The sequence below is a fragment of the Amblyomma americanum genome, chromosome 1, assembly GCF_052857255.1.
Source record: "Amblyomma americanum isolate KBUSLIRL-KWMA chromosome 1, ASM5285725v1, whole genome shotgun sequence".
In the NCBI taxonomy this organism is placed as follows: Eukaryota; Metazoa; Arthropoda; class Arachnida; order Ixodida; family Ixodidae; genus Amblyomma; species Amblyomma americanum.
In genome coordinates, this window is record NC_135497.1 from 259,732,535 (window position 1) to 259,759,081 (window position 26,547).

General features: G+C 44.8%; 1 protein-coding gene across 1 annotated transcript in view; it reads left to right on the plus strand.

The window, feature by feature from the left end:
• Positions 1 to 26,547, plus strand: part of LOC144115001 (ATP-dependent RNA helicase DDX55) — a 39,026-nt gene that overhangs the window by 3,334 nt on the left and 9,145 nt on the right. The window contains exons 2-10 of the mRNA XM_077649112.1: positions 999 to 1,136; positions 2,834 to 2,988; positions 3,074 to 3,167; positions 14,756 to 14,811; positions 16,213 to 16,402; positions 16,477 to 16,601; positions 18,491 to 18,580; positions 18,669 to 18,761; positions 19,007 to 19,121. Coding sequence (XP_077505238.1) covers positions 999 to 1,136; positions 2,834 to 2,988; positions 3,074 to 3,167; positions 14,756 to 14,811; positions 16,213 to 16,402; positions 16,477 to 16,601; positions 18,491 to 18,580; positions 18,669 to 18,761; positions 19,007 to 19,121 — 1,056 coding nt within the window. The remainder of the gene's footprint in view (positions 1 to 998; positions 1,137 to 2,833; positions 2,989 to 3,073; positions 3,168 to 14,755; positions 14,812 to 16,212; positions 16,403 to 16,476; positions 16,602 to 18,490; positions 18,581 to 18,668; positions 18,762 to 19,006; positions 19,122 to 26,547) is intronic.

A 26,547-nucleotide genomic window follows, 5' to 3' on the forward strand; every position in this document is an offset into this window, starting at 1 on the left:
GAGACCGAAGATAGTACAACAGGGCTGTGAGGGATACAACATCACGTGTAGCAGACTACCACAGGAGCGTTTATTTCTCAGTTAAACCTCCATGCAGCTACCCCTGTGTGGCACAGCTATTGAACATATCTGCAGTATGGCAGTTCAGTTTGCCAAATTGACTGTCAGCTTTGAAGGAATTTAAAATTGGTTCATCTCTGCAGCATTTCCTTGTGTTCATTCACAAGAAGGTAAATTACCAACAGGAAACTTTTTACGTGTGAAACTAAAACAGTTTTATGCACTGTGTTGGCAGCATTGTATACCTTGTGCCACTATGGGAAGGTGTTCTGGAAGGGGGTGGCTGGGAGATGACATGTCCCAAATGCACCATGCATTCTTTGAATTTTATTATTGGATAAAGTGGGGGTCAGTGTGATTCATCAACTGAAGATTTCTCGCTTTGGGAGCCTTATGCAATTTCTGAAGTTTGGCAATTAGCTGCTAGTGTTTAGTGGTGTGTTTGTCTAGCCTTTTACAAGTATTGCACATTGTGATCTCTGCCTTAGATATGATGTGCTGGATATTAACAGTATTAAGCTTTGCATCTTTTTAAGCAACTTTTAGAAATGTTCCTCATTACCAGCAAGCCTGGTACAGAAACAAAGTTCTATGGTTTATTCTTTCAAATATTACATTGTCTGGCATGTGTGAGTAAGCAGGAACAGTTATCCCACACTGAGTGCCTTAGTTGACTTATACCACAACATTTTTTGCACACTAGAAAATGTACGCAAAAAATGGATAATTTGATTTAATTTCTTAGTGGGCAATACTTAAGTGAGAAAATAAAATGCCCATATGGATAATCATGGTAATGAAAAAAAGGTGTGACGCTAAAGTTTTGTTCAAGCCTTATGGATTGTCCTTTGCATTCATTGTTTGTGTGTCTAACTCGCAAAGATCTACACCCTACAGCACAACTTGTATCTTGTAAAAAGCTTTTTATCCTTATGCAGGCAACAACGATCCCACTTTTCTTGTCAAATAAGGATGTTGCTGTGGAAGCAGTGACAGGCAGTGGTAAAACACTGGCTTTTTTAATACCCCTCCTAGAGAGATTGCTGAAAAGAGATGAGCCACTTACAAAATATGCGGTAAGTGGAGTATATTTCTTCATGAGTCTTGTGCTTGTTATTCGCTTGTACTAGTGAGGGTCTTCCAAACACATTGAAGGAAACGGGCATGTAAGCAATGATGAATTCGGCCGCCACGGTGGCTCAGTGGTTATGGCGCCCAGCTGCTGACCTGCAAAACCCGAGCCCAGCCGCGTCGTTCGAATTTCGATGGAGCCGAAATTCTAGAGGCCCGTGTACTGTGCGATGTCAGTGCACATTAAAGAACCCCAGCTGGTCAAAATTTCCGGAGCCCTTCACTACAACGTCCCTCATAGCCTGAGTCACTTTGGGATGTTAAACCGCTATAAGCAATAAAGCAATCATGAATTATTACGTTGTTCAGTTGGGGATTGTTTGACATTTGAAAGGACCATTGCATTTGTTTTTGCTTGACTTGCCATAGGCTGTTCTTTTCAGGCAGGTTCTTAAACAGCTGGCACTCAAGTATTGTATAGCCAAAAAACCTCAAACCATCATGCATTGATTATAGGTCAGTCGTGTATGAGTCTGCCTGTAATGCCGCCCTTAAAATGCTGGATCCAGTTTACTATCTTGGGTGGTGCCTTACCATACAAGACCCTGTTTATGGGGAATCAAGACTGTTAGTGCTTGGAACACAGATGTCACAACACAGGTGTGGCATACACTGTTAAAGTCATCACAGAAAGGACATTCATCTAATAACCTTGTACTCAACACATCTAGATAGCAACTGTTTTAGATAGAAACTGTTTTCTGTTTGTCCTTCGGCGACTCCATCCTTCTCGATTACAGAACAAACTTGCTTCAGAACTAAGCATATCATTTAAACATTTGCCACCATTTTTTGCGACATTATCAGACATTGGGAACTCTGTGCTATTGAATGTGACATATCCTTCATAGAAGTAGGCAAGGTGACATCCCTTGAGATTATTGGAGAGCACTTATCAGTTCAGTAAAAGTACAGCTATGCTGAGTTTTAAGCAGATGCTTCAAAGTCCCATGTCGTATCCTGTGCTGCTCATGGCCCCAGTTTCCATGCAACCAGAAGGATGAACAACAACACAAGTATTTTCAATCCTGAGGCATATGGCATTCTTATGGCAGTGAGACATATCTTCTAACCGAGAATTACAGAATCTATTATATTTACTGACTCATAGAGTGTATTATCAGTGAACTCGGCAAAAACCACCGCAAGGACCCCATCCTGAACACATCAGTAATTGTCGCTGCATATGCTCGTGGTCTCAGGATAACACTATGCTAGACTCCTGATCACTGCAGTATATCGAGTAACAAGCTAGCTGATCAGAATGCTGCATCAGCCCCATTTTTGCTTTTTTTCTTCTCAATCTCTGATGCTAGGCCACACCGCCATGCACTTCCAGCCCATGATCATGGAGCTCTTTTCATTATCGCCATCAGGAGTTTGAATCTACTGGTCAGAAAAAAGTGTTACGTTTTTAAATCCAATTTTGTTAGTACTAAATGAGTCTTCAATACTGATGAGCGAACATAAGCATGATCACGAAGAGCCTGTCAATTTTTTACCAAGAACAAATAAGGAATGGAGTTGTCCTCAGTGTCACTTTAAATTATATTTGAATATCTCAATCTGTTTTTTGGTAGATAGCGCACGCAAATAAAGTTATTGAAACCAAAAACCTTGCTACTTCCTTTCATTCCTTTAGGTTGGTGCTGTTGTTATATCTCCCACAAGAGAACTGGCCACTCAGATTTACAGTGTTCTCAACCACTTCCTTCAGTTTGTGCCTCAGTTCACTGGGCAGCTTCTTACGGGTGGCTATAATCCCATAAATGACGTCAAAGCCTTCAAGGAAAATGGGTAATGCATCCTGTGTTATCGTTCCTGCAATTAAAACTTAGTGTATTTTCTTGTCTGTATTGCATATGATCGCTTGTTTTTGCAGGGCTAACATAATTGTGGCAACACCAGGGCGCATGGTGGACATGCTTGAACGCAAGGATGAAAACTTCAGCTTTGCTGCATGTGTAAAACATCTGGTATTACAAGTTCCCTACTTTTGTGCTAGTCTGCTCACATTTACAGACAAAATGCATGTGGCATAATGAAGGTTATATTTTGGCAGTCTGCTTATTTATCTTATCTTTCGTGTGCCGTTTTTCATTTCTAAAGGTGTACTGCCTTTCTTAAAAATTCCTAGGCAACAGGGTCGGCTCCTGGGCCATGCAACGGAGCTCTAATTGCACAGTTGGCACTCTTACTTCGGAGGTTTTGATTAATGAAGTACCATTTAGGTTATTGTCTCACAAAAAATTTTTGGCTTCTCTGTCATGAAATTTCTGATTGTTCAAGGCAGGTCACGTAACCTTATGATGTCATCACAACCTGCCCACCGGATTGTGAGCAAACTGCCTGCCATTGCCAAATTTAATGCAGTTGCCACCTACCCACCATGGCACCTACCCGCCATGGCACCTACCCACCATGGCACTGCATGTGAGCCTTATGGGAGCTCAGAAATAGCAACTTGGGTCTCACAAGCCTCACCGGTGGCTGTGTTTGGAACAGCCAGCCTGCCGTGGCAGTAGCACCTTGTTTAACTGTTGCACTACTGCGCCAGTAGCAGTATGATGACTCCTGGCCATCTATGATGGCGATTGAGAGGGTTGTGATGTCATCAACACCCTGTGACCACCAGTGCACCAATCATAGGGCACTGCCAAATTTGAAAATCTGAGGACCCCCAAATTTTGGAAGTTGGCCCACCCCAGAAAATGGATTAAGGTGGATTAGTGGGGATTGGTGGGTGGGATGAGTATAATCCCATATGATGACCCAATGGAAGGTACTGGAATATTCTAGAAGGTGAGAAATCGTGCATACCTCATAGGGGCAATAGAGCCAGTTCCAACTGGAGTTTTGGCACGAAAATCGCAAGGGCAACATTAGACACTAATTTTAGACACAATAGCTGGCAAGCTAAATGCTATCGCATTTTCTTCTTTCAGAATGTGGTTAAGAAGGGCTCCAAGTTATTTTCTTTATTTATTCATGTCGCCCCTAAAGGCTCTCACGAGGGGTGTTACATGAGGGGAGGATACATTCCAATTAATAACGCTGCAAACATTTGTAAACAATACATAGAAACTAATAAAAGAAAAAAGTATTGTAGGTGAACAAAAAAATACAAAAGCAGAGCATGAACTGATGTCATTACATGTTTCCATTGCAGCTGATGAGCTGTTGAAACTTTTTGATGTCCATTTCTGTGGTAATGTCTGGCCATACTGTTGCGGGAAATGAATGGGGTGGCATAAAATGATGCATGACAGGTTAGTACATGTTTTTGGAAGGATGATAATGACTTGGAACTATGACATGGGCTGACTGAAAGAAATTGTTTTCAAGTGATGGATCATGGTAAAGTTCCTGGAAAAGTGTAAAGGGGCACCGAGGATATCTTGAAGTCGACCTATATTGATAGATTGTCGTAATTTAATGACAAAGACACTACTTTCTCTGAAAACGAAGCTTTTGTAAATGGGAAGTACAAATGTCGCCATCACTGGTTGATTTTGTAAGTACACTGTATGTGTTCACGCAGTTTTTCAGCACGAATTCCGGAGGCTAGGCTAAACCGCCACTCATTATAAACTGGTGATCACAGCAGTCCTTTTGGTGTAGACGGCATGAGTTTTAATCAGACTGGAAAACTTGAAGCAATTTTCTTGACAATAAATATGACTTTTGCTGCTGGACCAACATCAATGTGTCCAGAACAAGCTGCTGAGTCGATTTTTGCCAAAAACAAAAATTGGATATAGCTGTCCTCAGTGTTCCTTAAAATGAGTGTGCTTATGATGAGGTGACAACATTTCCAGTTAGGCACATTTTTTTAGAGCTGTGACAGTTGTAAAGTACGAGTAGTCTGAGAAGATAAATCAAACAGCCTGGCTCTACAAGGATTTGACGCTAACAATGAGGTAGGCTTGGTGGGGGTCCCAAATAACTGGTGCTTTTGGTTTTAGGACAGATTAGAGTGGTGTAGGCAAATTTTTAACATTGATGATTTGAGAAGACTGAGTGTGCTGCTAGCAGATGCAAGGGTTTCAGTTTATTTATTTACAAAGTGCAGGAGGAGGTTCCAAGGTTACAGGATCGTCGGGAACCTCCTATACAGATTGTGCATAAAGGCTACGTAAATGGCAGCAACAACACTTCATTAAATTAAAATTCACAATTAACAACAAACATTCACAATTAATATTCAAAATACAGTGGCATTGATTGGAAAGCAATAATAGAATCATTGTTTTGAAGTTAACTGTTAATACAGATACAAAACTTGAAAACAAGAACAGTAACAATGAGAACAGCAAAAATGGGTTTGCATTAGAACAGTGAAAATGCAGTACTCAACATCAAACGCACATTAATAGAGAACAGGAATAGGAGTAGAATAGGAAAAAAAGGAACAATATTCAAAATATCCCATGACATTGGGCTACAAAGGGAACATTACATAATGTTCCGTTGCAAAAAGTACTTAAATATAAGTATCGGCGTTTATTTTACATCTAATCTAACGTGGACGAAGCAAGTTGTGTATATTACATCCAAAGCCTGCAGAATGCTTAATTTCTTAAAATGAAATTTCAATAAAGCACAGTCTAATGTTAAACAACTCCTGTATTTCACTTACATGCGACCAATTCTTGAATATGCCTGCCCTGTATGGGACCCCCAGTTCGCTTACTTATCTGACATGCTCGAGCGTGTCCGAAATAATGCTGCGAGATTTGTGTCCAATAATTATAGCTTCTCAACTAGTGTCACCTCTTTAAAAACCACCTTGGTTGGGGATCTTTAGCTAACCGTAGGAAACATTCAAGATTGCAAATCATGCATCGCATCTATTTTGGAAAGCTGAGCATTGAAAAAGATCAGTACCTGCTTCAACCTCACTTTTTTTCTAGAACAGTGGAAGATCCAAGAGATTAAATGTAGGACAAATATTTGCAAAACATCGTTCTTTCCACGGACGATCAATGAGTGGAACAGGCTGCCAGCCGGCGTCACTGAGTGCTGCACGGAAGATCAGTTCCGTGCATTCTTATCTGATGTGTGACGTGACGTGCAGTTCTCTTGCGCGTCTTTCATTTCATCAGTGTCATTGTATTAATGGAGTGCGGTTGTCCTCCTTCAGTGCATGCTTTTCCTCATCTATTATTAGTTGTGTCATTGTATTTTTGTTTTCTTTGGTACTTTCGCCCAAACGAGCAGAAGTTATCGTGTTTCCCCCCCTGCAATAATGCCTTCGGGCACTGCAGGTCTCTGTAATAAGTGAATAAATAGAGCGATTAGCATAAGTTGTCTTAGTTTTTTCTTGAATACTGTAGATATTCCACATGATTTAATTTCATTGAGTACCTGATTCCAGAATGTTATACATACAGAGTTTGCTGTGAATTTCCCGTAATTGATTTTAGTCTCGGGTATAAGAATGTTTGCATTACGAGCGAACCTTGTATTATTATGATTAACTAAAACAGTGGCACTCATGAAGTTGACAATAATTTTGTATACCAGAGGAGTGAAGTTTGAGAAATCAATGTCATGAATAATTGTATTAAATGCCTTGGTAAAATCTGTAAACACTTTCCCAACAGAAATTTTACTATTTAATGCATGCCTAATTTGATCTGTAAAGGATACTAATGCGAATTCGGTTGAGTAGCCTGTCCAAAACCTGTACTGATGCGGATACAATAAGTTAAATTTGTTGAAGTAGGATGTTAGACGAGTTACCAAAAGCTTTGTAATTGCTTTACTGAAAAAAAAGGTACTATGCAAATAGGTCTAAAGTTTGAGATGTCTTGTGAGATGCCTTAATTTAAGTATTGGGACAATTTCGCCATTCTTCAGGTTGTCAGAATAGGTGCCAGAGGAAAATATCAAATTAATGATGTATGCTAATGCATGTGCTATAAATGAAGATGTTAGTTTCACAGTTGAGGAAGCGCACCATCTAAACCATGTCCCGTTGTTCTTAAGTTAGTTGACATCATTTATCTCGTCAGGGTCCGAAGGGAAAAGATAAAATGAGTGAAGGGTCTGGACAGCGAATATGGGGAACAAGTGAGTGACATATCATCAGCTTGGGAAATGTATGAACTGAATTCATTAACTGTGTCAGCCGAATCTGTTAGAACTTGAGATCTTGCGCTAATTTTAGCAATGTTATGTTCTCACAAAGGTTGATGAAGAAATTTTTTAATAATTTCCCAAGTTTTCTATGTATTTGTCGCACCAATCAGTATGAGGCCGGCAATGAAGGAAATGATTGATTTACTGGCTGAAAAGCTAGAGCGTATGATGGCGTGTGACGCCGCCATGAGGAGAGAGCTCAATTCGGTTGTGCTTCGGTGTCATCTTCGGCGGCTGGTGCTGCTCCTGTGCTGCGTAAGGCCACTGCTGCTGCTACAGTAGGCCCCCCCCCCCGCTAGTGAAGGAGTCCAGTGAAGCTGGCAGCCGGAATGATACTTCCCACTTGTGAGCAGTGGCAGGAAAAGATGGCGGAGGAGGGCAGCTGGCCGGCTGGGGTAGAGAAAGCACACATGAAGGTTCATTGGGTGGGGCGTCCTCTGTGAAGGCTGGCTTCAAGCGGTCGATTGAAATGGTGTCAGTGCGCCCATGAATGTCGACAACGAAGAACTTAGGGGCACTGAAGCAGCTTGCGGACTGAGTCTCGGCAAACAAAGACGTGCGTGCAAGTCGCTAGTTTGGATGGAACATATGAAGATGGTCGAGACTGGCGTCGGAGATGTGGCGCCCTGAGGTGACGGCAAAAAGAGCGGAGCTGCGTCACGTAATCGTTAGGGTCGGGACTTGTAGACGAATCACTAGATTCGAAAAATTCACCGGGAAGGCGCAGGGGTGAGCCGAAGACAAGTTCTGCCGCAGTGCAACGAAGATCTTGTTTCAGTGTAGCACGGAGGCTGAGCAGAACCAGTGGTAAGGAGACAGTCCAGTGGGTGGTGTCGAGTTGGGCTTTAAGGGATGTGTTTAGCGAACGATGGAAGCGTTCAATCATACCGTTGGCAATGGGATGGTAAGCAGTAGTTCTAATTCGGGAAGTTCCAAGTAAAGTCATAAGGTTATTAAAAAGTGAAGATTCAAACTGGGTGCCACGGTCAGTGGTGATGGTCGAGGGAATCCCATACCGGGAAACCCAGCCGGCGACAAAGGTTCTGGCAATGGTGTCACTGGTGGCGTCAGGCAGAGGGAACGCTTCGGGCCAGCAAGTAAACTGATCGATGCAAGTAAGAAGATATGACTGTCCAGCAGAAGGTGGTTATGGACCCAAGATATCGATGTGGACGTTGTCAAAACGGGCTGACGGTGGAGGGAACAAGCCGAAAGGAGAGGTCGTGTGCCACTGAGTTTTAGACTGCTGGCAAGTCAGGCAGACCCGGGCCCAGGCGCACACGACCTTGTTGATGCCAAGCCAGATGTTACGTTTTGTGCGAAGATGCTGCTTGGCACGAATTCCGAGATGAGACAGGCCTTGGAGGGCGTCGAAGACGACGACGAAAGGCAGAGGGCACCAAAGGGTGCGGAGTGCCGGCCGAAGTGTCGTAGATGATGGGGACGGGGCACGAATGGAGGAGAATTTCACGGAGAACCAGCGAACCAGGGTCCTTGCGAAGGTCCATAACCTTCAAGTCATGTTGCTGCGCTTTTGCGAGGGCGGCAAATTTGAGGTTCGGTGATGGAGTAGCAGAGGCGAGGGAAACATAACACGTGACAGGACATCCGTCAGGGCATTGTCAAGACCTTGCACATGTCTGATGTCGGTCGTGAATTCTGCCACATACGAAAGGTGACGAATTTCACGGGACGAGAATTTACCGCTCCCTGATTTGATGGCAAAAATAAGTAGTTTATGGTCGGTGACGTTGTGGAACTGCCGACCTTCTAGGAGGTGCTCTAAATGCCGCACGGACATGTACATGGCAAGAAGTTCACAGCCGAAAGTACTGTAGCGGCTTTCGGCAACGGAAAGCTTGCAGGAGAAAAAAGATAGAGGGCTCCGAGGACCATCCACGAGCTGGTGTAGCACGGCTCCAACGCCAGAGTTGGAGGTGTCGGTCATGAGACGTAGGGGTGCATAAGGGTGTGGATGGTCAAGGAGAGCGAGGTCGTATAGTTTCGCTTTGGCGGCATGGAAAGAATCCAGAGCAACTGAAGACTGTGTCAGTTGTGCAGAGTTTATTTTCTTGCCTTGAAGCATGTCCGTCAATGGTTTGAGGAGTGCAGCACAGTGAGGGATGAAACGGCGATAAAAATTGATAAGGCCAAGAAATTCACGGAGCTTGTGGATTGAGGCAGGCTGCAGAAAGTCTTGAATGCCCTGGACATTTGATGGGAGAGGCCGGATGCCGTAGCGGTTGACACGGTGACCAAGGAAGTCGAGCTCCGACTTGCCGAATTCACATTTTGCTCTGTTGATGATCAGGCCGTAATCAGAGAGACATTGAAAAAGCTGCCGGAGGTGTTGCAAGTGCTGCTCCATATCGCGGCTGAATACGAGGAGGTCATCGATGTAGGCCTCGCTCAAACGCTTCAAACTCGCTGGTTTGAAGAGGTGGGGTAGCACTACGTCAGCAAGGTGAGGTCTGGTTACGGAAAGGCGAGAGAGAGCAGGAGGTCGACAGGGCGACGATTTGGCCGGAGAGACGTGTGATCTGGGCGTGGAAGTCGTCACGGAGGCCCTGAAGGTCCACGCGAGAGGGAAGAGATGATGGTGGGGTGGGAGGCTGTGAGACTGTGCCGAGAAAAATTGTGGAGTAGGAAACGTCCATGACAGAGTCCGCCAGTTCAGCGAGCTTCTTCTCCAAAGACAACCCCCTGGGTGGGCACAAGCACCAGGCGGACCGACGACGGTAAGTGCTGAAGGAAAAACTCACGCACGAAGCCACCTCAGCAACTGTGTTGGTTTGCAGTCCCCCAGTTCTTCGGAGGAGATGAGCTGCTGCAGGCGGCGATGTTCCGGGATGGCTGATGAACTCAGCAGCCAACGTGTCATACGGGGCCGAGGCGGGCAGAGTTATGAGGAGATCGCGGACTTCGGCGGCAATCTCAGGCGGTAGCGACGCAGCGACGTGATGAAATTTCTGCTCCTTAGAGGTGATGCGGCTAATAGTGAATTGGCTGTTGACTTGAGCGAACCAGAGTTGAGGATCGGCCGTCGAGAACTGGGGAAGGCGAAAGTACAGCGCGGAGACTGCGCTGTAGGGTCCGTCACCGGGCATGATGGAGGCGTTGTCGTCGGCGTTGGCCATGGGGAGCGGGTGTTCCAGCGGACGTCCGGGTCACCAGTTTGTCGCACCAATCAGTGTGAGGCCGGCACAATGAAGAATGATTGATTTACTGGCTGAAAAGCTAGAACATATGATGGCACACAGCCGAACGGTCCGTGACGCCGGCACGAGGAGGGCGCTCAATTCGCCTGCGCTTCGGCATCATCTTCGGCGGCTGGTGCTGCTCCTGCTGCGTAAGGCCGCTGCTGCTGCTACATATTATCCTTAGATTTTATTAACTTTTCTTCAAAGTACTTACGTTTAGCCTGTTCTTTAAGAGTGAATTAAGCTTGTTAGAATAAGCTGTGTTCCGCGTCTTCAGGCTAATGTGAAAAGGTTAATAAGTTTTTAATAAAGATTGTCTTTTCTTGATACTCTGCAGTAAACCTGGGGTAATCTAAGGTTTCTTATTGTTACAAACCAATTTGTAGATGTGTTCACATGTGTAGAGGGGTTATAACATTCTTTAATTTTTGGAAGCAAGTTCTTGAAATGCGGTGGTAGGATTAGTGCTTCTAAAATGCATGACCATTAAAAGTTGGCAATAAATTCAACTATTTGTTCAACTATTTGTTCAACTGTTTGTTTTTGTCAGTGTGGCATATGTTGTTCTTGCATTATTTGGATCGCTGTGCTATTTCAGTGAGGTAAGAAATGGGGTAATGATCCGTTATTTATGTGTTAGCTGTGCCAGCAGTGGGTTTAATGGTAAGATTATATAATGCATGATCTATGAAGAATTTAGACTCTGTTAAGGGGAGCTTGTTGGCGCAGTTATTGATGATTTGAACCCATGGCCAATAATGCATTCAGTATATGCAGCACAACAGTTATTACAATTTGTTATACCAATATTTTTGTCATCAAATATGAGGATGTTTTTGTTTTCGGCTATGAGTTGATTTACAGTGTCTTCAAACTATTAGTAGAAATGATTGTAAGAGGATGATGGTGAATGGTAAATGGATCTGGTAACTGTACTCCTGTTATTAACTGATAAGAAAGTACTGTCGAATTTTAACCAAACAGATTCAATATTGGAGCACTAGAATGAGAGGTCATGGCAGTGGTGATATATTTCATTGGCGAGAACATACATGGCTGATCTACCATAATGGCTGTCATCATGGAGGCAAAATATTATATAGGCTCAAATCATTAGGGGTTGGCCAAGTTTCCGAGAGGCATATAATAATGAAGCACTGATGTGAAGAAGAAAATATATTATTCATGTCATAGTGTTTGGAAAGACTGCATATATTAAAGTGAACAAATGACTTTTTAGTTGAGCGACAATCCTTAATTAGGGATGCACGTGAATCTACTGAATGGCATGTCATTATTAGTGCTTTCGCTAGGATTAAGAAGAATAGAAAAAATAGGGAGGTCGCTGTGGCTTGAAATGATATGAACTAAGTTGTCGTCTGTTTCCCTTGCCTGCATACAGCCGTTATCAGTCCACAAGAATTTCCATGAGTATTTATTTTTGAGTGCTTGCATGTTTGCATACAAGCATTTGTTTTCTAGTGTCAGGTGGTCGTTGATGTACACATCGTCATCCTCTGTCCGAGAAAAGCCCAGCCAGGCTGTCGTTATGCGGGCTTTCCTGTCCTTTCGAATGAAGTCAGCTTTTTTTGTTTGCGAGGAAAACCTGGCTTTGATGGCCTTTCTTGGCGGGTACTCTATGCACAACGTCAAGCTTGCTTTCGGACACAGGACAACCAGTTTCATTGCCTATTTTCTCCGGCAAAGCTACACAGTCTTCAACTTTTGTGCTAGGTACTCTTTTTATTTCTATGTTATTGATCCTTCACTACTGCTCTATTTCCCCATTCTTTTCAAAAGCCATTCATTTGCCTGTTTAAGTTCTTTGTTTTCAGATGCCAGGGCTACCTGTTTATTTTCCGTTCCTTCACAAATCTCATTGGGAATGTTGAGACTCACCTGCATTTTTTCCATTTCCTTGCAAAGCTTTTTCACTTCACGTGCAGATTCTGTGTTATTGGGCATGGCAGTAGTTATTGTGCTTGGCAGCAGCAAGTGTTTCAGAATATAGACCATGAAACAGTGGATAATGCTTACCACTACCCTGCGAAGAATGGAAATATTTTCAGCGGCGCAAGTCTCTTGCCACAGCTGCCACTGTCAAATGATGCACTTGATGGATGATGCTGCTCTTATATGCAGCTCACAAGGCACCTTCTGGTGATGATGCTGCAGTCCAGCGAAGCAGATAGAACAGGAACACAGTGCCGGTGATATGCGCTTTGTGTCTTTCGTCCGATGGCACGAGGGGTAGGCACGCGATGACTTGCCGGTCGGGCTGCAGATATGAAGCTACAGCTGTCGGCGGGAGAATGTAGAACGTAGATCTGTGAAGAGCGGGAAAAGTTGTCACCGGCGCAAGTCTCTTGCCGCAGCTGTCACTGCCAAATGATGCCCTTGATAAACGGTGGTATTAAAATGGTGATGTCATGTTAGGTCAAAGTATTAATGATTTATTAATTATGTATTAATGATGTAAATGCAGGAGTGTCAACCTTAAAGTTTGAGTAGAAGTCATTAGTAAAGCAGTGAGTTGAGTATTGCACAAAAAATGGCTGTGGTTTAGCTCTGGTTAAACCTGAAGTGACGCGATAGCTACAGCTGGCCGAGTGGAACTCGCCCAGTCGAATTGCAAAGTCAGTCTTTCGCCACTGCATTTCGCTGGGCGTTCCTTCTTCACCGTCGTCTCTGGACGTGACTTCACTCTCTCCATCCCCTCTCCACTCCTCCCCCACGCAGTTTCCCCGCGCGCCGCGCCACCAGCAGCTCCCACGGTGGCCACGGCCCCGCCACGCTGAAGGCTCGAAATGCTAGCGTAATGTAGGCGCGCAGCGCGCACACCAGCTGCGTGCTCTGACATCACTCCGCGCATGCGCACAACTGACGAGGCAGGCGGCCTCTGCTCCGCCATCAGCGCAGCGGCGAGGCGCGTGACGCGCACACCAGCTGCGGGCTATGACATCACTCCGCACATGCTCACAGCTGGCGGAGCGATGGTGCCACGGCTCAGCGTGCAGCCACGCTGACCTCACGAAGTGGCTGGCGTAGTGTAGCTATCGCTACAAAAAACCTTTGCGGAACCAAGCTGGTACTTGAAAGTCATATGTTCTACTTAGGTAATGACTTGGCAATGATTGATATGCTCGAGAAGTTTGAAAATAGTTCTAGTTAATGAGATTAGTCAGTAGATGAAAATAGAGGTGCGATTACTGGATTTGAAAAAGAAAATAACTTTGGTTATCTGGCAGTCATTTGGAATTAAGCCATCAGGTAATGATTGTGGGAATGAGCAGGATAGAATATTACAGATGCTTTGTAATTCATTTTTAAATATTTTATTGTTAAAACCATGGTGATCTGAGCTGCCAGAATTTTTAAGATCATTTGATAGAGCTGGAATTCCCATTTTGCTGATAATTATTTCGAGCATGAAAACGTCATGTAATCTGGTTGATTTGCTAGGAGGAGAGCTGTCTTCACGGCTAAATGCTGATAGATTTTGAGCATTGAGGGTGCTGTATGAGCCACATTGCAGAGCTTAGAAGCAAACCTGAGGGCCTGGGAACTTTTGAAAAGTGCAGTACTTGGCCTTTCATATATGTTCTTTTTTTACCAATTCTTAGTGAGTGTTTGCACTCATCATGCAACCTTACTTGTATGACTAGATGCATTTCTACCACTGGCATCACATCTGTTATCGGGTGATGTCAGCTGAGAGTGTGCACACCAAAGGCAAGAAAATTTGGTAGAGGCTTTCTATGTCAGTGTATTGCTTAAGGGGCATTCTGACTGCTTTTTCGAGTACCTTTGCCGTAGACTGCCCAGCCACACTATCAGGGTGTTGTATATTCATAACACACACACCATCAATACATAAAGCTACCCAAGTGTATTTTTCGGAGTGGCAAAGAGGCAGATAACTGAGGCATTTAATTTTCTTCTGCTTTTTCAGTAGTATTGTCAACTTGACAAAATCTGTTATGATTTTGCGTGATGGCACTTGGTGACACCAGGCATCAAAAGATCCGATCTGCTTATGCTGGTGGCGCTGCATTATGACTTCAGCACAGAAGTGTAAATGTTTAGAGACATTTCTCATGCAGAGGAGTTAGGCAATGTCAAAGCTTGCAGGCAGATTTTTTTATCCCTACTGTGTTTCATAAAATGGGATTGAAGAAATGCTCAAGGGTGCCCTAAGACCTTTGCCTTTCTTATGCCAGGAAGTGCTCGTGTTGGATGAAGCAGACCGTCTTTTAGATATGGGATTTGAAAAAAGGTACTTTTGCATGTTTTTTTCCTACTCACTTTTTTCTTCTCTTAAATGCGACAGACTTCATATTGCACTTTTCAAGGCATTAAAAAATTGAATATCACGAATGTCAACTCAGTTGCAAGATGCTTTTCAGAATTTATTTTTAGAACAAATCCAGATTATTGTTTATAGAGCTGGCATTTACTGTATCATAAAATTAAGTTTTACCGATGTTTTTTGACGTTGGCTTCTAGAATTTTTGAGAAAATGGATAATGGAACAGCACAGCAGCAGGAACATTGTTACGTGCCTATAGCATTTCTTGTGGCTGCTGGATTTAGTTTAAAATGTTCTCAATGAATGCCACGTACTTCTTTTGGTGAGCAGCCGAAGAAATTGGGAATGCTCTACCAACATTTGCACTGTTTTCAGGAAATTGTAGCATATCCAGCGTGTAGTGGTAATTGTGGGTAAGTCCTTAATATGGAGCCTCCAGAAGTGCAGGATTCTATGATCTGGAAGCTGGAAGCTTCCTGACCTGCTGGAGCGACCCTGCTCACAGGCCATGGCCATGGTAGCTGCGTAATGCCTAAAAGAATCTAACCAATAGCCATCTCTGAACAGAATAACGCAGCAGCATGTGATGGAGGAGGGTGCGAGCATGACAAAGTCGCCGGAAAGGACTCGCCAACCTTCGCCCGCGATTGGGGGTTCTCTGCTGCGTGTAGGAGTGTAATATTTCGCTCTGGTGTTCATGACGAGAGAATGCAGTGATTGAGCGAGTTTGTGTACTCTCCTCGGAAGGTGTTTCAGAGCCCCTTTAAGGCAAAAAGTTGGGCTAGTTGGAAATGGTTGTTTGAATTGTCTTAGTAAGTTACATGTGTTCTGTTTTCTCCTTTGTATTTCTCGGAAGCTCAAAGCATTATGAATAATATGGCTCCTATGGCATCTAATTAACTGGCCAAAATTTTTACTGATTACACCATTAACCAGTAATTAGCATGTTAATCAGTTGTCTAACCCTGATATCCATTGCGCAAAGCATGCTCTCATTTTACATTCATGCATTCAGACATGCAGACAAAATGAATTAGTACATAAGTTGCTGCTATGTTAACTTTGTTGATCCCATGTCTCTCTCTCTCTCTGTGTGTGTGTGTGTGTGTGTGTGTGTGTGTGTGTGTGTGTGTGTGTGTGTGTGTGTGTGTGTGTGTGTGTGTGTGTGTGTGTGTTTGTGTGTGTGTGTGTGTGTGTGTGTGTGTGTGTGCGCCCGCGTGCGTGTGTGTGTGTGTGTGTGTGTGCGTGCATGTGTGCATGCATGTGTAAAAAAGCGGTGTTTAGGTGAGACCATTGTTCCGGCTGTTGTTAACATTTTCCTCTCCATTTTTTTATGTTATTTGCAAAATCCTTTCTGTTCACCTGCAGCATCAACACAATCCTGTCGTTCTTGCCAAAGCAAAGAAGAACAGGTCTGTTTTCAGCTACTCAGACAAAGGAAGTAGAAGACCTCATTCGTGCTGGGCTTCGCAACCCTGTCAGTGTCACTGTGAAGGAAAAGCCTACAGAGTCCAACCTCATGCAGCGTACTCCTGCACTGTTGAAGAATTTTTACATTGTAAGAATTTCTTTTCTTTTTTTTGCAAGTGTGAAGCTTGTTAGCCTGAACAAGTATTTTTGCATCTTTTTCAGCTTTGTGAGGCTGACCAAAAGCTCAGCACATTAGTGGCCTTTCTGAAGAGCCATTCAGATGAAAAGCATATGGTCTTCTTCAGCACATGTGCCTGTGTTGATTACTTTTCAGCAGTCCTTGTTCAGTAAGTATCTTGATTGCATTTGGAAGGGCAAATGTTCAAGGAAGAAATTTACTGTATTGGAATTCTCTCTGCATTTTTATGCTGTGCACCATTTTAACACGACAGCGTTAAGGAGCTCGTGTCGCAAAAAAGCCGGTGTCATCGGCATCGGCCGTGAGCGAAAAATCCCTCCTCCTCCCCATGAGCGAAAAATTCCAGCTCAGTGGTTATGGTGGCTCAGTGGTTATGGTGCTCAGCTGCTGACTTGAAAGACACAGGTTTGATCCTGGCTGTGATGGTCGCATTTTGATGGAGGCGAAATGCTAGAGGCCCGTGTACTGTGTGATGTCGGTACACAGTAAAGAATCCCAGGGGGTTGCAATTATCTGGAGCCCTCCACTATGGTGTCTCTCAAAGCCTGTGTCACTTTGGGACATTAAACCCATAGAGTTTCTTAGTATAACTAGAGGGAAAGCTGGCGGCTCTTACACCAAGGACAACGCAGCGAGCCATGGAAAGAAAAATGATAGGTGTAACGTTAAGAGATCGGAAGCGGGCAGAGTGGGTGAGGGAACAAACACGGGTTAATGACATCCTAGTCGAAATCAAGAGAAAGAAATGGGCTTGGGCAGGGCATGTAATGCGAAGGCAAAATAACCGCTGGTCCTTAAGGGTAACGGAGTGGGTTCCAAGAGAAAGTAAGCGTAGCAGGGGGCGGCAGAAGGTTAGGTGGGCGGATGAGATTAAGAAGTTTGCAGGCAAAGGGTGGATGCAGCTGGCAAAGGATAGGGTTAATTGGAGAGACATGGGAGAGGCCTTTGCCCTGCAGTGGGTGTAGTAAGGCTGATGATGATGATGATGATGATGATGTCTTGAGAGTACGGGGGCTCGGGTGCTTTGCATATCGAGCATTGGCATTCCTAATCGCATCACTCTGCAGTGCCATCTCACAGTTCAGAGGGGCTTCATTGGCTTGCAGCGAAATCGGGATCGGGCATCCTCGCACAGTACCTCAGATCTCAGAATTAAGCGGGCTGGTGCACGTTGCCACTTCAAATTATCCGGTCATATTTACATTAGAAATTACGGGGCCGCAGAATTTCTCAAAAATATCTTGGATTTTGAATTATCTGAGTTCGAAATATTGAGGTTTTACGGTAATTTTGGTCAGAATGGTTCTTAAAGTGCTGCATATCGTAATAAAGTCTGTGCTTGTTAGAAAAGTAGTATTGTAGTGACAGGTGTTTAAAAAACCCTTTAGCAGACTATGCATGCACCTGGCAGTGTGTTGCGTAGTTTCTCATTTCTTTTCTGTTTGCCTTTAACAGCTGGTTTGCTTGCCTTTAACAGCTGGTTTGCTTGCCCTGAGATTCTGCACAGAGGTGCCATTTGGCAGTCATTTTTTCTATATACTACTACTTTTGGGTTCAGTACTGATACTGTACTACATGGATTCGATCAGAATCCATGAATTTGATGTGTGCGTCGTCTATGTTTGTGCTAGACTGAGAAAATTAATTTTTGCAATGGCTAGAGCAGCCGTGCCTTTTGTTGTTCCAGAAGCAAAACTTCTGCTATGAAGGCGATGCAGAGGTGGTGGTATGTAGGGAGAGGGTTCTGCCCTCACTTTTGTGGCTATACATCATTGAGGACAAAGTGCATGTCCCATTCATATTGCTCATATCAGGTTAGTACTACACTTCACGTAGTAGGAAAGAAAACCCGTTGCCAAATACCATCTCTACAAAATATGAGTGCAAACAAGCCAGCAGTTGGGAGAAATGTCTGAATCTGTCCCTCTGAGTAACACAATAGCGTGTAAATAAAAGTACCTCTCTGTGGCCTTTTTTACAATCATGGAGAGAATGTCAAGGGAATTGATTCTTGTTTCAAATGTGCATCTCATGCAGGCTTCTGAAAAACATGACTGTTATCCACATTCATGGCAAGATGAAGGGAAAGAGACAAAAGGTCTTCAACAGGTTCATGAAAATGGACAAGTAAGTGGTTCGCTTCTCATGCAGCGCATTTCTGAACCATTCAAAGCAAATATTTTTGGCAACTTTATTCACCCTTCACTATTTGCAGAGGTGTGCTTGTCTGCACGGATGTTATGGCCAGAGGAGTTGACATTCCTGACGTCCAGTGGGTCTTGCAGTATGATGCACCAAAATCTTCCAGGTTGCTCTCTTTTTTTTGCACGTCACCGCCCTCCTGTACACTGTTGAAAAAAGCTGGAACCTCATATTAGTACTGTTTCGTGTGCGACTAGGGTCATGTCAGTGATCCTGCCTTTTCATCCTCATATGTCCATGGCAAGAAAGATAACGCACATCATAGTCACATTTTTTGAACATTTTTCCCAGAACCTTACCACTTGGCATGTCACATGTTGTTGCTTCATATTGTTTTGTCTCTTCATCTAGCTCATTCATTCATCGCTGTGGAAGAACAGCCAGAATGGGCAATGAAGGAAATGCAGTGGTGCTACTGATGCGTACTGAGGATGCCTACATTAAATTTTTGGAACTAAATCAGAAGGCAAGTTGCTGTCATGATACTAATTAAAGGTTGCACCTCAACTGTTCTCATGTGAGGGGCTGTTTGAGAATCATTTAATTAAAAAAGGAAATTGTTAGTACTAGACTAAGTGTCAATGAACGCAACTTCATCACTTGTGGGATCTTCAAGTAGGGTGTCATTGGTGCATTTTATTTGTGCTGGCTAGAACGCAGACTATTGTCTAAGCTGCAGAAATTAGCTGAAATGTGCAGCGCGCTGTAATGCTTGAGGGCTTGGTGACCCTTCTAGAATTTGGCAAGAAACATTAATTTTTGGCATCATTGTAACTGGTAATTTATGCTTTCTGTTGGCTATGTTGTGCAGTGACGTTATGGAGAAGTGATTATTCTCTAAAGTGATTTTTGTAAATACTTTTGTTTTACTAGGGTGTCAATATTCAAAATTTTGAACTCAAACCGAACATTTGTTGCTGCAGCAGACTCTCTTTAAGTAGGGACGCAGCTTTCAAATCACGAAAATCTTTTAAAAATAATGAATTTTAGAAAAAACAAGATTTTGTATCTGTTAGGCCTTTTTAATTATATTCCGAAAGGTTCTCCCCGAAAACAGCCCAGAAGTGACTTTAAAAAATGTATTTTTGTGACTGTGGATAGCAAAAAACTGGCTGAGATCACTGTGAAAATGCCAGTTTTCTTAAGTGTTTTTTGACCTGACTGCCCTGCTTGCAGAAAGATGGCAATGGCTTTGTGGCTTTTCATGTGATTTTTGCGCTGTGTTCCTTGATAGATTCTTAATGCAGTGACATTCCTATATTTCTGAATTACTTTCTCATTTTTTTCTTCTGTCACTAATTTGACATGATGGTAATGAGTGCATTATGCAAGCATGGATGTAATGTTCTGTGTAGGAAAAACCAGGTTGATGAAAATATTTGGAGAATGGCACTGCATGAAATATTCGTTTGGCTAAAGTTTAAAAGGAGTTCTAGGCTCCTACCATGTTTTGTTGTCACACCAGGCTTTCTGAAAGTGTGGTATATTAGTGAAGTACATAAAAATTTATAATGTCAAAACTACTGAAGGTATATTAGCGAAAATTTGTATTTATTCATTTAGTGCACTACCCTGTGAACGTGCCTATGCCAAAAAATTTTTTAAATTTGCCTCCGAAAGCCGTGTCCTCCTTTCAGGCACATAATGTCACGGTGAAATCTATGATAAGTGAAACAGTTCGAGGGCTTTTGTTTAGTTTCTCACACACACAGTGAGAAAAACAATCTGATTTAGCAGGAACCATCTAGTAGTTGGTGCACACTGATCAGCACAAGCTTTTACAGTGCCACATCGACCAGTATTCCATAGCACTAAATAGCCTATTGGCTTCTGACACTGTATTGCATCCTGTAATGAAAGTAACTGCAACAAGGAAGGCAGCAAAAGTAAACCCAGGAAAGCCATTCATGATTTAATGGATTTGTATGCACAGACATTCTGGCCTGGCTAGAGGCATGGTGAATTGTTGGCAGCCTTTTGTGTTATTAGGCACATGCTTCTCTTTCAAAATATACTAGCAACAGTTTTAAACCCCACACACCATACCTTTCAGGAGCATGTGGCTATGAGCACCTGTAGAAAGCGCTACTTGACTGCTGCTGCTATATAGGATTTCTGAAAATAGAGTGGAGTCTTGTTGGTTCACGTTTTCATAATTCAAACTTCTGGTTCATTTGAACTGATGCAAAGGCCCTGTTAAGGCCATATTTATTTTACTGGGAGTAATTCGGAAATTCGAACACGGCCATGTGGAGCATTTAATTTGGAAGAGGCTATGTAGCCAGCCTGTGTCGGCCAGCAAAGCATGACAGCACAGCTTTCCTCTGGCCCAGCAGCAAGTGGTATGTGCCAGTGATCATAGCATCCAGTTAATGCAACTGCCTTGAGACGCGGTTTTTCTGGTGCCGCTGGTGCTGTGTTCATGCACGAATTGCCATTATTGCCCATGACGATCTGCCATCAGCTGATGCTGCTTATTGCCAGCAGTGTCTTTGCTGCCCAGTGTCCACCATGCACTTTGTGCATTTTGCCCCCATCTTGACAAGGGATATCTTTGCAGGCACAGGGAAACGGTGACTGAATGGCAGGCACCTAGTTATCAGTGCTGAGCAGCGCACACATGCAAGATCTAGTGCTCACTGATGCGTCTCTGGTGGAGTTACTGGTGTGACGTGGCATCAGCCCTTCATTTTGATCGGACTCCCTTTAGTTGGAACTCAGCGTAATGCAAACAAATTTTCAGTTCCCTTGTAGTTTGAATAATTGAGATTCGACTAAGTTTTTCAGAGTGCATAATACTAAGTGTGAAGAAGAAGAAGAAGGGCATCATCCTAGCTGCTCTACTATCGCTCAGAGAGTGAGTGCCTGCTGACCTGAACAGATGAGAGACTCGGTCGCCGCTGTGATTTCGCCGCCACCTGAGCGTTAACCTAAGCCTCCGTTACATTTGGTGGAGGTGCGGGGTAACATCCTCGTACCGCCCTGGACCTGCGCAGCTGCACGCTACCGATCCCCGCTCTGCCCGAAGCCGCCAAACACCAAGCCGTGCAGGTGGGCTCGCCAGTCCTCTGTTCCGGCTCCCTCTGGCAGCGGGACCCCGCACTCTTCAGCGGTACTGATGGTCATGACGCTGAAGACTGGCTCACATCATATGAGCGGATGAGCACATATAACAAATGGGACGATGCCACCAAGTTGAATAACGTCAGCTTTTATTTGACCGGCGTTGCCAACCTGTGGTTTCGAAACCACGAAGCAGACTTCTCTGCGTGGACTGCTTTCAAAGAGAACCTCACCGAAGTGTTCGGACATCCTGCTGTGCGCAAGCTAGGCACTGAACACCGCTTGCGCGAGCGCTCTCAGCAGCCGGGTGAGACGTTCACCAGCTACATTGAAGATGTAGTCAACCTGTGCTCGCGCGTCAATGCCCAGATGTCAGAGGCCAACAAAATCAAGCATGTTCTGAAAGGCATCGAGGATGACATCTTTCAGATGCTGTTGTTGCGAGATCTCTGCACCGTTGCCAAAGTTGTCAGTCTCTGCCAGAGCTACGACGAGCTGCGCAAGCAGAGGCTCAAGCAGAGGCCAGCACGCAGTGCCTGTTGAGTCGCTTGCCGGCCTGTCGGCTGCACCTGACCACTCGCAACTGTTGGCACACATCAAAGATTTCGTGCATGAAGAAGTTGCACGTCAGCTATCGCTTCTGCCATCCCCCTGCGTGCAATCTCCATACCTGGCGTCCGACCTTCGTACTGCCATCAGCGAACAAGTGGCTGAGGCCCTTCCAACGGTCCGTCCGCCCGCACCTGGCGCTGCACCCCTGACGTACGCTGCCGCCGTCGCACGGCCGCGGCCGCCTAACTACCACCCAACCTGCGCTCCACCTCAAGCGTCTGGGCCTCAAGCTCCTTACACTCTGACGCCGACAATCGCCCTGAAACCGAATTTGTGATCCCTGATGACCTGTATGAATTTAACATCATGCCTTTTGGCCTCTGTAATGCTCCGACTACTTTTGAGCGCATGATGGACAGCATTCTGCGCGGCCTGAAATGGATGTCGTGCCTATGTTATCTCGACGACATCGTGATCTTTGCACCCGACTTTACAACTCATCTGTCCCGGCTGAAGCACGTCTTAACATGCCTTACGTCTGCCGGCCTTCAGCTGAACTTAAAAGAATGTCGATTTGTGCTCGTGAGCTGACAATTTTAGGCCACGTTGTGTCGAAATAGGGCGTTCGCCCCGACACCACCAAACTTTGTGCTGTGACTGCGTTTCCAAAACCTACTGGCATTAATTAACTGCACAGCTTCCTAGGCCTCTGTTTCCATTTTTGACGTTTTATTCGCAACTTTGCGGCTATTGCTGCCCCTTTAACTCAGCTTCTCGGCAGCAATGTGGATTTTTCGAGTTCGTCGCCTGCCTGCGACGACACCTACAACACCTTGCGCAGTCTCCTCACGTCACCACCCATCCTGCGTCACTCCAACCCTCAAGCCCCAACCGAACTACACACGGATGCCAGTGACATTGGCCTCGGGGCTGTGCTCGCCCAATGCAAGTTTGGTTTCAAGGAATATGTAGCCGCACCCTCACGAAAGCCAGATCGAACTACTCCGTGACGGAAAAAGAGTGTTTGGCCATTGTCTGGGCCCATGGCATGTTTCGACCTTATCTCTATGGCCGTCCGTTTGACGTGGTCACCGACCACCATGCCCCATGTTGGCTGCACTATAAGATCCCTCCGGTTGCCTGGCTCGATAGGCTCTCCGTCTCCAAGAATTAAACGTGTGTTGTATATTGGTCAGGTCACAAGCATCAGGACGCTGATGCCCTGTCCCACTCCCCGCTACCGGCCGAGCTTGCCAGCCTCTCCACCCTCGAATCCTCTGCACCTTCACTCACCTCCTGTGACATGCCTTCTGAGCAGCGTAAAGATGAATGGATTGCCTCTCTTCTTGACTTTCTCTCCGACCCATCTAAGCATCTAAGCCTCCAGCATCCCGTGCCCTTCGTCGCCAAGCTTCACATTTTACAATTCGCGGTGATCTAATCTATCGGCGCAACTATAACTCTGATGGACGGAAATGGCTTCTCGTCATTCCCCGACATCTCCGGTCCCAGATATGCACCTGTTTCCACGCTGACCCGCAATGTGGCCACGCGGGAGTATTCAAGACGTACACTCGTACACTCGCATCCGTATCCGATACTACTGGCGAGACATGTATAACATCTTCCTGAAGTACGTCCACTCCTGCCCGTCCTGCCAACGCCGTAAGCAACTGCCTCATCACTCTGCTGGAGAGTTGCAGCCACTACATTGTCCTCCTCGCCCCTTCGACCGTGTTGGCATTGATTTATACGGCCCTCTGCCCTCTGCCGTACATTGCTGTTGGCAAACACGGGGTCATTGTTGCCATTGATCGCCCGACCCGTTATGCAGAAACCGCCGGGCTCCCAGCTGCTACAGCTCATGAAGTGGCATTCTTCATTTTGCAGTGCTTTAAACTTCGCTGTGGTGCTCCTCGTGAACTCCTCAGTGACAGAGGACGCGTCTTCTTGTTTGACGTCGTTAAAGCTCTACTCGCAGAGTGCAGTATCATTCATTGGACATGTACAGCCTACCATCCGCAAACAAATAGTCTAACTGAACGATTTAATCGCACTCTGGGTGACATGCTGGCGATGCACGTTGCTGCCAACCGCACGAACTGGGACCTCGTTCTACCCTATATACGTACGCCTACAGCACTGCTACCTAGTCCACAACTGGTTTCTCCCCATTTTTTCTGCTCTACGGCCAGCATCCGTCCGCTCCTATCGACACAGTTCTCCCATACCGACCTGCCGCATATGAGTGTACAACTGTTTCTGGAGCTGCCCAGCACGCAGAAGACTGCCGCCAGATTGCACGATCACTCACAGCAGACACTCAGAGGCGTCAAAAACACCGCCTTGACGACGGTCAGCTTGATCTGGATTTCCCACCCGGTTCACTTGTCTGGCTGTGGATCCCTTCCACTGCTCCCAGCCTCTCAAAGAAACTTCTTTCGAAATACCATGGCCCCTACCACATCCTGAAGCACACATCCTCGGTCAACTACCTTATTGAGCCCCTCACACCGTCTTCCGATCTCCGTCGACGTGGTCGCGAGACTGTGCATGTACAATGACTCCAGCCATACTATGACCCGCACCGTGAGTCGCCAAGATGGCTCCTTTTCTCTCCGGGGTCATTGTGAAGAAGAAGAAGGGCATCATCCTAGCCGCACTGCTATCGCTCAGAGCGAGTGCCTGCTGACCTGAACAGACGAGAGACTCTATCGCCGCCGTGGTTTCGCCGCCGCCTGAGCGTTAGCCGAAGTCCCCGTTACATAAGTGGTTTCTTCTGAACCTCGCCTCACATAATCTAATCTCATTGTATACTGGTTTACCCACTCTGTCTATGTACTCTCTCACTATCTGATGTTTTGTGTTCTGTTATTATTTTTTTTTAGGTAAACTGATTTTACAAGAAATCACTTTGGTGCTATATGAGTCAGCTATACAGTCCTGCATGTTTTGCAGGTTATTGCATTCATTTCAGCCATAAAGGGCCAATAAATTTTTCCTGGGGTGACGGTCGCTTAGTCTACAATAAAAGTGGTGGCGCAATATAGAGGAGCTCTTCGGCTAGTTGAGCTCATGTATTCTTTTCAGCCTTTTTATGAAAATGTACCGTGTTAGAGAAGTTTAGTCCAAGTGGGTTAAGCCTGAAGTGATCAGCTTCAAATTGCGTCAAACTGTACATAGTTTGTATTTGAATCTTCAGTTTCAGGTTTGTCAATTTTAAATATTGATTCATGGTCCAACTTTTGGACATAGTACTGGACATGTTACGATAAATACACCCCAGGCCTTAGTTTGTATTTGAATCTTCAGTTTGAGATTTGTCATTTTTAAATATTGATTCATGGTCCAACATTTGGACATAGTACAATAAATACTTCCCAGGCCTTCTGATTGAACTCACCACACTTGCATGACCGATGTGGTACATGGTGTTAAAAAATTATATGTATGTTCACTTTTCGAGGGTTGTCGGTAGTCATTTTCACGGTTACATAATCTTGCATTGAGCTGTGTGGAGACTAGGAACTTGGTCACGGTGCTGTTCTGTCAGGAATGCAAAAAATCACAGCGGCTTTTCACTCATTGCCCATTTACCTGCTACCCAGCTAAGCATGCTTTTACTGATTTTGTTTCTAAATGGTATTGTACATACCTTGAATAATGTGAATAGGCTATTTTTTGTGCTTTCCCTCTTTGCCATTTGATCCCCTGTGCTTTCTGGTGCTTGGTTTTGCTAGGGTGAAATGCTTTGGAAATTAGTTTGACCCTACTTTGTGCATACGAAAAACACCTTAGTTGTGGCACTCTTTCGCCAAGCTGCCCTTGCACCATCGAAGAACCACATCAGCTCTCTTGGATACTTTTTTTTTTATATGTGATAGCAGGTGAATGCTAACAAACATGGCAGCTATTAGCCAAAATCGTTTGTTGCATGTCCTGGAGAATTTTGTCCCCTACAGTACATCCCTTGCCAAATGTTTAGAGCCCAAGGCAGTTCGCTTCTAAGCCGTGTAGTGGGGCTGTTGTAGCGTCCGTGGATGTCCCAACCTTTGGAGGGTGGCGAACCAGAGTTCCTCTTATCTTCAAAAGAGGTGCAACACGGGATGCAGAATGACGTACATGGCGTGGCCCACAAGCAGACCCACCTAGGCTCCAAACTTTTCACTAAGGCTGCGCTTTACCGGAGTATTTTATTGTACACTGTGTTACCTAAAAGTTGTCGAGATGTTAATGTGAACTTCATGTGAACTTTTAGTGACAGGACATTGCTGTTA